General features: G+C 40.9%; 1 protein-coding gene across 1 annotated transcript in view; it reads left to right on the top strand.

Moving 5' to 3' along the window:
* The first annotated feature begins 973 nt into the window (after nucleotides 1-973).
* LOC138956816 (fibrinogen-like protein 1-like protein) overlaps nucleotides 974-11,914 on the top strand; it is a 23,827-nt gene continuing 12,886 nt past the window's right edge. The window contains exon 1 of the mRNA XM_070328075.1: nucleotides 974-1,870. Within this exon, the coding sequence (XP_070184176.1) occupies nucleotides 1,550-1,870 (321 nt within the window). The 5' untranslated portion in view covers nucleotides 974-1,549. The remainder of the gene's footprint in view (nucleotides 1,871-11,914) is intronic.

Here is an 11,914-nt window from a genome sequence, read left to right as displayed (position 1 = left end):
GAAATTCTTTTCTCTCCTCGCGCCCCCTAATTGGCGTAGAGGCGCGTCCCTCGGGTGGTGGATGGGGGAGCCTTCTCTACTAACTTCTGAGAGAAGGTCGCATCACTCTCGATGCCGTGAACCTAATTAGGATCTTTTTCTTGTTTCTTTATTTCTGCCTCCCCAAAGTCCTTTTACTTTCCTTTTCTCACCCATAAAATTCTTCACTTATTACCCTTGTTAAGTGGTTCTTGTATAGAATATAGTCAATGTTTGTAAAGATTTTAGTCAAGCAGTATGTAAGAAATGTTTAGTCCTTTGTGCTGGAAACTTGCATTCTCCCAGTAAGGTCATATATTGTACTACGTTGCAAGCCCCTGGAGCAATTTTTTGATTAGTGCTTTTGTGAACAAGAAACACTTAACAAGTGGCTCTATCCCATCTCCCCCCCCCCCCTTTCCCCTATCCCATCTCCCCCCTTTCCCTCGTCGCGATATAACCTTCGTGGTTGAAAACGACGTTAAACACCAAATAAAGAAAGAAAGAATTCTTTTCTCTCCTTCAAGAATCGGGTTAATCCTCATATTGCCTGGATCCCCTTTACAACGTTGATAAAAACAATAACAAAAATAAAAAAACAGTAAATTAAAATATTTTTTAAAAAAAAAGATGGTAAGGTTTTGTGTTTTTTGGTGGGGTTTTTTTTAATTTTTTTTTTAAAGATGTTAAAGATGGTAAATCTATCGATTATCATATGATGACGACGTTCGTTATTCTACTTCCAGTTCTAAGTATATCGAGGTAAATTGCCACAACAGTGACGCACGTTTGACGACACACGTCAGAACAGCACTACAGTTTCTACCCTTCACGTTTTACAAAACAAACGCTTTCACGCGATTTGTAGTGTCTGCCGTGGCTGCTCGCAACACACAAGCTCCTGCAATTCTCTTTTGTCGCCCAATCAATGTGTGCTCGGGGCAGAAGCGTTTCATATTCCATTTGCAGCAACGCCAGAAACGTAGTTCTGGATTGAACTGGATGTCTACCTTGTGCTTCTGCGGTAGTTGTTCCACAATTATTTTTTTATTTGTTTATTCCCTGTTTTACAACAATTGGTTTTGGTTTTGTTGAGAGATTGTTGCGTGCTTCCTGGGTCAAAATGTTTACCAGTGGAAAATCCCAGACGTCTGCTTATTAAGATGCTAATTCTGCAACTGAAGTTTAATTTGTTGTTAATAACGTCAGTTCTGGATTTGTAGAAAAACATTGGCGTGCTTGCATGAACAATAGACTTAACTTGAGAAAATATTAGTCTCTCCGATTTATCGATTTCGACACAAGAATTAATTAGATTTTTCGATGAGGACAATTATTTGCTTCTGCAAACTACAATACCAAATATTATTTGCTGTGATTCTATTCATTTCGGTCAGCAGAAAACCTTTTGATTTGAGTTTTTGACGAGGACAATTAATCACTTGTGCACATTTCAACAAACCAAACGCTCTCGTTTATAGTTATAAAAAGAAGAATTGAACTGTGAACAGCGAAAGTGAATGTACACACAATGAGGCCCGACAAATGGCTGCTCGTGCAACCCGTCATTCTACTCTGCGTCCTCTATCACTGTCCATGCCAACCTATGGTGGACAACCGGATGACCAGACCCGCTCAGTGTGCTGGTCAAGTGATATCTGTGGCCTATAGATATCGGACATTGGCTGTCCGGAGCTCACTGGAGTGTGTTGGCCACTGTAGACCAGCTGACCCGTGTCTGTCCGTAGTTTTTGACCTGGACAATCGCCTGTGTCACCTTGGGAACGCTACTTCGGAGGATGATTGTTCCAATATGGAAGCTGCTGTGGGGCGGATGAAATATTATGAAATTGTGAGTATTGATATGGTGTGTCTATGTGTGTGTGTATGTGTGTGTGTGTGTGTTTGTGTGTGTGTGTGTGTGTGTATGTGTGTATGTGTGTGTGTGTGTGTGTGTAAGTGTGTGGGTGTGGGTGTGGGTGTTTGTGTTTGTGTGTGTGTGTGTGTACGCGTGTTTGTGAGTGTGTGTTTGTGTGTGTGTGGGTATGTGTGTGTGTGTGTGTGTGTGTGTCTGTCTGTCTGTGTTTGTGTCTGGGTGTGCGCGTGCGTATTTAACGCTGTTTTACGCCGTTCGTATTTAAGGGGGTAGACCTATACCTAGAGTAGGGTGTATTGTTGTTTATTTTTGCTACATATTAACATCTCAGTGGATTTTCATGGGATGTGGTGGGCATCTATGTCAGTTATGTAGCTTTTCAGGAAAATAATTGGTTAGCTGATAGATTTTCACAATCATGAGAAAAAGGGAAAACAAATAGATAATAATAACATTTTGCGAACAAAACAATGTTGGTATCACTATTTACACAATATTTCTTACACTTTTTATCCTTGAAAGCTGTACTTTAGAAAAGTTATAAAAAAACAAGTTTACCTGGAGCCTGAACTAGGGAAAAGCAGGTATGTGGCATATTATCAGTAAACGTCATGTACATAATTCAATTAACAAAAATTAAAAAAACTCCCCTTAGTATAAATTATGATATTTTTGATCTGTCTGTTTTATTACAGTTTGGCTAGTTTAGGATCCAGCTATGGCTAAAATCTATTTCCAGTACAAATTACAAAGCTAGCATGAAAACTGAGAAAACTGTGGTGTAAAAAGTTGCGTTTTCTGAGAAAATCTGCATGCTAAAATTAGTTAGTTTTTGTGTGTAATGAAATAAAGAGTAAAATGGGACCGGACTTTGGGTTTTCAGTGTTGATACACACCTGCTTAGAACCCTCATATCTCCAGTTTGGATTGGAATTGATTGAAAATTCAAACTGTAAATGAAAATAGAGAGACTTAGCTTTATAATGATGCCACGCACTAGTAGGTTCTCTAAAACAGCATTTGTTTCCAACTCTAAGTAGGTCTCCCCCCTTAAAGGAAGGGAATGTTTCTGTTTATTCTTTTTTTTAAAAAGACTGTCTCACATGTTTCTCAGTTACAATTAGTACAACATTTTTATGATACTTTACACAGCCACAACAAGTAATTAAAACTAAATGTACAAGTGCCTCAAACAAAGACAACACGATAACAAGAGCTAGACTACGACATAATTATAGCATACACGCCACTGGTAATTTGGTGTGGATAGCATTCGTACACGAATACGAATACACGTCTTACAAATCATTAATCGTTATTTACATTTTTACTCGATTATGACATTTTACACAAATCGAGACGCATAATGACTGTCGAGATCTGTGTCGAATGTCATAACTTGGTCAAAAAAATGAATTACATTTCATATCGATCCATTTTGATAAAGATTTTTCCTTTTTTACGACAGAAGGAACAAAAGTCTCTTTCGAAGTTTTCGTCGGCCTCTGACGTTGCTCACAAGAATAAACAATTAAATATATATTATTTGATTGCATTGCCGTGCTAAATTTGTTGGGTTGTTTTTTTTTGTTTTTGGGGTTGGGGTGGGTGGGTAAACTGTTCTGTAAAGAAATGCACCTTGTTCAAGTATTCAAGTAAAACAGCAAATTACCCCATTCTGATAATCATCGGTCCACGCTATCGCTCAAGTCTCTCTGACAGGATGGACAATTACTACGCGGAGGAAGGGGAAAGAAGCGGAGCTAAAAGCCGAAGTCTATCGAAACAAGAATACAGAATCTCCCGTATGTTTTTTGCTAATGTTTCTGATAAAAGACAAAATCGATTTCCGAATGACTAACTTCGACAGTGATCTCCGTTCTGTTCTTCACAGATATGATAAAGACATCGTTCTAGGGTCAAAACAAGTCGAACGTTTGAGACTGCTGTGGGAAGGAGACCGTGATATTGTTGCATCACTCCCAACTGGTTACGGAATAAGTATCGTCCGCTCCGTAGACATTTTGTTATGATCACGTGACAAAGTTGATTATCACGTGACACTTTTGCCATATTTACAGTTGTTAAATACATCCGCGAAAGATAGCGCGCTTGAAACTGTCTTACATAACAATTCCTTTGTAATTCAAAAATTACACAACACCATGAAAAATCATTATCGACGATCGCGAATCTGCTTTTATCAACAACACATTACGAAAAGCTCCAAATATGTTAACAATTTAAAAAAAAAAATAGATTTCCTCTCCAGAGAAGGAAAACAAAGGCATCCTGTCAGGGATACATGAGACCCGAAGGGAAGGAACTCATTTTCACTTGAGTTCAGGATACAAATTACCCTGACAAAATGAAAGGAGGCCTTTAACCAAAAATACGACAAACAAACAGATATACAGAATAACACGATGTACAAGAATATGGTTATATTATTCCCGTTCTGATTTTAAGTCCCAGAAGCGAATGTTACATTTTCCGCAAAAGAAAAGCACGCCAGGTGAACGGGGAACAAAAACAATGAAACGAGAAACTACAACCAAAACAGCTCACTCGTGACAATGTCACGAGTTAATCCTTTCTGGAGTTATGAACTCTGTGTGTGTGTGTGTGTGTGTGTGTGTGTGTGTGTGTGTGTGTAAGTGAGTGTGTGTGTGTGTGCGAATGTGTGTGTGTGTGTCTCTCTCTCTCTCGCTCTCTTTCTCTCTCTCTCCCTCTCTCGCTCTCTCTCTCTCTCTCTCTCTCTCTCTCTCTCTCTCTCTTTCTCTCTCTCTCTCTTTTGCAAACTCCAAGCAGATATAAGCAGGCGTTCGTGTGTACGTTTTCCAGCAGAACATTGTGCACGCATTTCTAACAGGATATGAGACGAATATCGAATTCCACAATGTTCCGCTTCGGATCACTTGAATAGCGAGGTCTAGAGAGGCACTTCATTTCATCATATAGCAAGGATAAGAGATCATGTCAGACGAAAAAGGTTCCATTGATCGCAAATAATTAATGATGCCAGTCCTTCCAAACCCTCAGTTTTCGAACCTTTTGGGTACAGAGAGAAAACCTTTCGAGAGTTATATTCAACAGAGTAAGCTGCTTGCAAAAAATTGTTTGCTACCGGTTAAAAATGATTCACTGATCGAACATTTATTTCTACTCACAGTCACAGGGCCAAATTGGAGGACTTTACTTGTATTACTCATTTCTTAGGAATTGATATTTCTTTCTCTGCCATCCTTGAAAATGAAGTTAGAAATTAAACCTAATGTAAAAAAAAAATGTGAAACAGTCAAATTAGGTTCGTCGTCAGTGCATTTCAGAAGCTTCAAGCAGGTGTGGTTTTTTTTTTAACTTAAAGTCTTAGCAGAAAAAAATGGTTGTATGTAGAACATTGACTACGGGTGAACTTTGCAAATTGTATGTAAGCCCTACTGTACATGTAGTGGCAGTGTAAGCAAAACCCAAACAAAACAATCTTTTTTTCTGGAATTAGTACAGATTCTTCTTGCCGATCATTTGTTATGGTATTTATGTAAAATCAATCGTTTTGCCAAATCCAAAAACTTAAAAGACCGTTGGGTCGATATATATATGTATACTAGAGGAATACCCAGCTTCGCGGGGGTGAATCGCGAGACAGAGACAGACAGCGTGGCGGTTCACCACAATCACCTTTGAAGGCGAAGTCCTGTCAAACGGGATTGAGAATTTTAGAGCTTATTTCTTAGCCCTATATTATCTGTTGTGGCTTCTCAAATGCCAGAACATACAGACAGACAAAAGCCGCTAGACCCCATCACAAACAGAACTCTATAATCCACAGGTGTTGCTTACACACACACACAAACACACACACACACACACACAGAGAAGCCGTATATATATATGTATATCTATATCTATAAATATATAGAGATAGGTGACAGTGTATTTTTCGCGTGGCTATAAATTGATTCGACCTTTTCACTTTGACAGTAAGAACAACTTACGGGTGCAAGGGAAGCGTTCTGGACAGCGCAGTGACATTCTAAAAATAGTAACGTAGAAACGGGGATATGGATTGAAGCCACACGAAGGAAGGGAGATAAACGCAAAACACTGGAGAAGATAAGGAAGAGTTACTGGGAATGGTGAAATGAACAGAAAAACCAAAATCGGTTCAGCGCTGCGCGCTGAGAGCACGTGTTGAAATATCTCATCGATGATATTGTGTCCGGGGTGTAGCTGAATACGGTGTCCAAATTTGAAAAAGATCCACCGAGAACTTTGGCCTTGTGATGTGGTCTAGCGGCTTTGGTGTGTCGGTATGGGGGCCCGGGTAGCTGAGCTGGAACCAAAATCGGTTCAGCGCTGCGCGCTGAGAGCACGTGTTGAAATATCGACCAGGTTGTGTCCTGTCCCGGGTGTACCTGAATATGCCCACCAAATTTGAAGCAGATCCATCGAGAACTTTGGCCGTGCATCGCGCACACACATACACACACACACACACACACACACACAGACAGACAGACAGACAGACAGACACAAGCCGTATATATATATATAGATATGTATATGTATTGAGGGTATCCCGGGACGCACTAACGCAAACAAGAGCGGGTCCAGGGACGCACTAAAATAACGTTATCACGCGTACCCTTGTTACAGTTTCAGACTGTTGTTGTCAGGTAAGTCTAGCGCAAACACCAATGATACGAGTTTCACGCAGGTACAACGTACATCGGAAAGGAAGCTAAAGCACACACACACACACACACACACACACACACACACACACACACACACATATTGTAATAAAGTTCTGAGTTTGAGTCTGTGTCTGAGTCTCTCTCTCTCTCTCTCTCTCTCTCTCTCTCTCTCTCTCTCTCTCTCTCTCTCTCTCTCTCTCTCTCTCTCTCTCTCTCTCTCTCTCTCTCTCTCTCTCTCTCTCTCTTGTTTTGAAGTTGTTCGAGAGGTCATTTGAGACCTGGAGGTAGTGATGTCCGGTTCAACAGTTGACAATTGATGGATCGTTCTTTGTTACTGAAGAACTTAACAGCCCGGATGTAATTCGGCGTCTTTGTTCGACGTAATGATTTTGCTCAATGTCGAGTCGAGATGGAAGACTGGTGTGCTAGAGCGATGACGTCCGTAGAGCAAACATGGTGAAGGTTTGGTGCTAATGATTCCAAATGTATCGTATTCTCAGATTTATTTTTCGACCTCATCGAACGGGAACTTCACGCCCGATGGTTGAACAAAAGATAAGCTGTATGTGTGTTCGAGTGGTCCGAAAAAGAGGGAGAGAGGCCATGCAGCATAGTATTCTTTAGGATGTACATTCCTTTGTGCATATGTTTTTTATGGGACCTGTGATTGGAGTCGTGGTCGATGTATATGCAATTTGATGTATATTTGCCAAAACAGGCATTTTCAAGCACTTTCCTCTCTTTCTCTTTAAAATAACCTATTCGATAGCTTTCAACCTGGTCAAACCAGTTCAAATTTTGTTTTCAATTTATATATTTTTTCAATCCCTTATGCTTCCATTATGACTTCTACCGTTTGAGTCGTTGCAATTGTGCTCAATATAAATTATTGCAAAAGCGTCTCGACTAACTACTGTATATATATAGATATTTATTCCCCCCTCTGCTTCTTTACCTCTGTAAACTTGTAGGGGTAGTTATTTTTCGATAATGACCCAGCAACCAAACAAATAACGACCCAGCAACAGCCTGAATCCTCGATAGTGCAATGGGTTGAGAAGCTGTTCCGTTTCGGTACTACTTTTTGCGACTGAAAAGTTCCGAACGCTCTAATGTACGAAGTATACATCTCTGGAGCAAACAATACAAACATACCGCATTTAAATTAACAACTACAGGCCTGAACACATGAATCTCCATATAAAATCCATGAGTTCGGTTGTTTTCTGAATCTAGATCAGACGTTCATCACAAGCAATTTCCCAAGGCAAGTAACTCATACTTTGTCTAGCGACAAGAGTAGTTCCCCTTCTTTTCACTCAGTTTCTTCGACAACAGACTGCAATCCGACGGTCAGTTTTCAACAATATTTCATTTAATAAACAGATCACACGCAACCAAATGCACACATCTCATCAATTTAAACAACATAAAGCGGTTTCATACACTATTTTCCCCAGAAAACTTAACTTCATACAGTTTTTAACGTTGGAACACGGGTGCAAAAGTTCGTCTGCTAGTCCCATTTGACGAAAGAACATTATCCTAACCGATACCAAAACATATACAGAACACACAATATCTGCCTTTGCCGCCACAGCAGAATAACAGCATAACTGTGTACTTGATTTTAGCCCAAAATAGGAAAACTGACAAGAAGTGTTAACAGAATGGAATGATTTGCACGGAACTATACAACCGCGCATTAATCGATCGCCTGCGCAGGTTGACTGGTTGAGAGAATAGGATTCGATCAAACTTTCGCAAAAAAACTCCTCTTTTCTTTGAATAACTGAAGAAAGGAGGAATAAAGAGGTTACACACCTCGTCTCAGTGATTATAAAAAATAATGGTCTCAGTTCGCGGTCATGAAAAAGCTCGCTAAAGCTCGCATTTTTCATGATCCGCCAACTTCGACCATTATTTTTAATAACCACTGAGACTCGGCGTGTAACCTCTACATATTTTTTTTATCCCCAAGTACGCTAGTACTTGGGCTCAGCAGACTTTAATTGTGTGTGTGTGTGTGTGTCTTTCTCCACTTAACAGCTTATTGCTGGGAAGCTACTGGGCGCAGTTCGTTCAAAAGTTGATACACTAACTTGATAATAGGTCCGATTGATCGTATTAAAACTTCATAATGTTACCTGGGACCTAAATGCGAAATAAACCACAAAAACGACTTGGCGGTGGGAGGAATTTACACCGGCGGGGCAACACGCAGCCTGATAGAACAGCCAGCCAGCGCGCTAGTTATTTCCCGCATCATCACACGCACGCAGAGGATTTTTGTAGGTCAGGTTGTGGGAAAGTCCACCCTTAATGTTCCACAGGGGAACTGGTTGTGTTTGTATTGTTTATTTTCTCACAGTGATGTTGATGGTTTTTACAGTGCCGTTTTGAAAGAATATTTTCCGAATTTGGGGCACACTTTTGACTTTTGGTTCGTTTATCTCGTCGAAGTAACATTCGAGTGTTTCTAAATCAAAACCTTCCAACACCGCTGGTGCAGATTAGACCTGCCTGACTGTCTGCGTGCGTATTAGAGCTGAAGATGAAGCCTGAACCGCCAGCCAGCCAGCGGATACTGTCGTCACAAAAAGACGTCATGACAAAGTTACACGCAAAGCGAAAGAGACTTTGACGTCATTTACTTTTGTTCGGAATTTTCCGTCTGTTCCTAGCTTGTCAGTGAAGACCTGACGTGAGTAAGCTTACCCAAAACATCTGTTCTCTATTCACATTGCAGCTGTGAAATAATCAGTCTTGTGTCTCCAGGGGCGGACGAAGGGGGGGGGGGGGGTTCTGGGGTTTCCGGACCCCCCCCCCCCCCCCCCCCCCCAGCTAAAAAAAATATATATATATTTATAGTGCACTTCTTTATTTTACATTGAGTTTCAATTTTTGGGGTATTAATCAGTGACAAAATCTGCTGCCTGAAACTGGTAATGATCATCCTCAGAATGCACCAGATTGCACCATTTTGCATCCTTTTTTTTTCAAAATTTTCCCGGGGGCCATGCCCCCGGACCCCCCTAGCAAGCTAGGCGCTTCACGCCGTCGGCCCGGCGCTTCGCGCCTTCACACCCATATCTTCACAATATACTTTTGGAAACCCCCCCCCCCCCCCATACAATGAACTGATCCGCCCCTGGTCTCGGTCGTGTAGGTCAGTACAGAGGTTGCTTCTGCAATCATTGTGTTCGTGTTGATGACGGCTTCATAAGACAAATCAGCGAATCTATCGTGAGGAAGACGTTTATGTACAAATCACCGAACCCAACCCATTTTTTGTGTGCATTTTTCTGAAGAATAAACTGCATGTGGTTAATTTCATCCGTTTAATGCTTGTCGAAACGAGCCATAAGGCTTTAGAATAAAAGATTTCACGCATTGCTTGGCCATCTGATCACAGATGAGGTCGCAGTTTGTAGGTTGAATCTATGAATCGGCCAGAGATAGATCTGCATTTCTGGTCAGAAACCAACATTCACACCACAGGCATTCCAAACATTTATATTGTTAAGTTATGAAGAGGGTCGGCAGTATATTTTTCACTGTGATCAAATAAAAGAGAAAGGCCAGTCACCACGCACATCCTCGGCTCGCATGCAATGTATTTATAATTTAGCAAAGGGTATGCCTGTAATTCACACAGAGCAATCACTTGGTCTTAAACGTGCACAAGACAAAAACTGTCATACTGGGGGAGCGAGCCAGTCTGAAGAGTACTCGGGTCCAGCGCGAGCGTTTTTTATTTTATTTTTTTTTTTTTTAAAGCGTGTTTTATTAATTTTCTTGTATACACGTTTTAAACAGGAACGACATTAAGAACGTTAACACTACTGTATATTTAAGCGTGTTGAACCTTCTCCAGTGAAATAGATCAAAGGTACTGTTCGTACTGTACACCATGTTCCCCGCCACAGACGAAATAAGAGCATCCTTTCACTCAAACACATACCAAAACTCAACAGCGCATCTGAAATAGAGACGTCCGCCCCGTGATCGGGAGATCGTGGGTTCGAACCCCGGCCGGGTCATACCTAAGACTTTAAAATTGGCAATCTAGTGGCTGCTCCGCCTGGCGTCTGGCATTATGGGGTTAGTGCTAGGACTGGTTGGTCCGGTGTCAGAATAATGTGACTGGGTGAGACATGAAGCCTGTGCTGCGACTTCTGTCTTGTGTGTGGCGCACGTTAAATGTCAAAGCAGCACCGCCCTGATATCACCCTTCGTGGTGGACTGGGCGTTAAGCAAACAAACAAACAAACAAACAAATCTGAAATAGACACATTTTGTTATCGTTGCCTGAAATGAGTAAATATATTTAGTTCTTTCTTTATTTGGTGTTTAACGTCGTTTTCAACCGTTCAAGGTTATATCGCGACGGGGAAAGGGGGGGGGGGGGGGTGGGATAGAGCCACTTGTTAATTGTTTCTTGTTCACAAAAGCACTAATCAAAAAATTGCTCCAGGGGCTTGCAACGTAGTACAATATATTACCTTACTGGGAGAATGCAAGTTTCCAGTACAAAGGACTTAACAATTCTTACATACTGCTTGACTAAAATCTTTACAAAAATTGACTATATTCTATACAAGAAACACTTAACAAGGGTAAAAGGAGAAACAGAATCCGTTTGTCGCCTCTTACGACATGCTGGGGAGCATCGGGTAAATTCTTCCCCCTAACCCGCGGGGGGTAATATATTTAGTCCGCCATCATTTTAACCTTTGTTATGTACATACCAGGATTACTTAAAATAAGCATTATATGCTTGAGTTAGTCATCCTAAAAACCATGTACATTGTTTTTGTCATGATCATAATTGAATAAAGTTTTGTTTAAACCAAATAGACAAATTCCAAAAATAACTCTTGTCGTGTTTGTACGGGTTGTGAAAGAGTGAATGCCCTTGCTTTTACTCGGACAAACATTGGAGGGGCCAATCACTAACGAGAAAAATCGGAATAGTAGACCATAGGTCGCGCTTTACATTTACACAGAAAACCGGAGGAGCGTAAAAAACAAAAACCAGTGTTTTTATTTTAACAGGGTCGGTTGAACGAAGTTGACTGTTTTTGACAGACCATTGATTTTTCTTTTTTTTTACTGACATGCAAAAGTTGTTTAGTTTAAGTTGTTCTGGTGGGGTGTTTTTTTTCACGAGGTGGTTTTGATTTTCCGGGGTGTTTGTGTTTCCCGTTCTAAGCTTAGACACCATCTCATGTCCCATCGAACTGTTCCTTACATACAGTGGGGGGGGGGGGGGGAACGAATGGTCTTTCTAGCACTGTGGTGGGTCATATCACAAACA

The sequence above is a fragment of the Littorina saxatilis genome, linkage group LG2 (assembly GCF_037325665.1).
Source record: "Littorina saxatilis isolate snail1 linkage group LG2, US_GU_Lsax_2.0, whole genome shotgun sequence".
Taxonomy (NCBI): domain Eukaryota; kingdom Metazoa; phylum Mollusca; class Gastropoda; order Littorinimorpha; family Littorinidae; genus Littorina; species Littorina saxatilis.
Note: the sequence above shows the minus strand (reverse complement) of the source record. Positions and strands in the feature narration are given on the sequence as shown.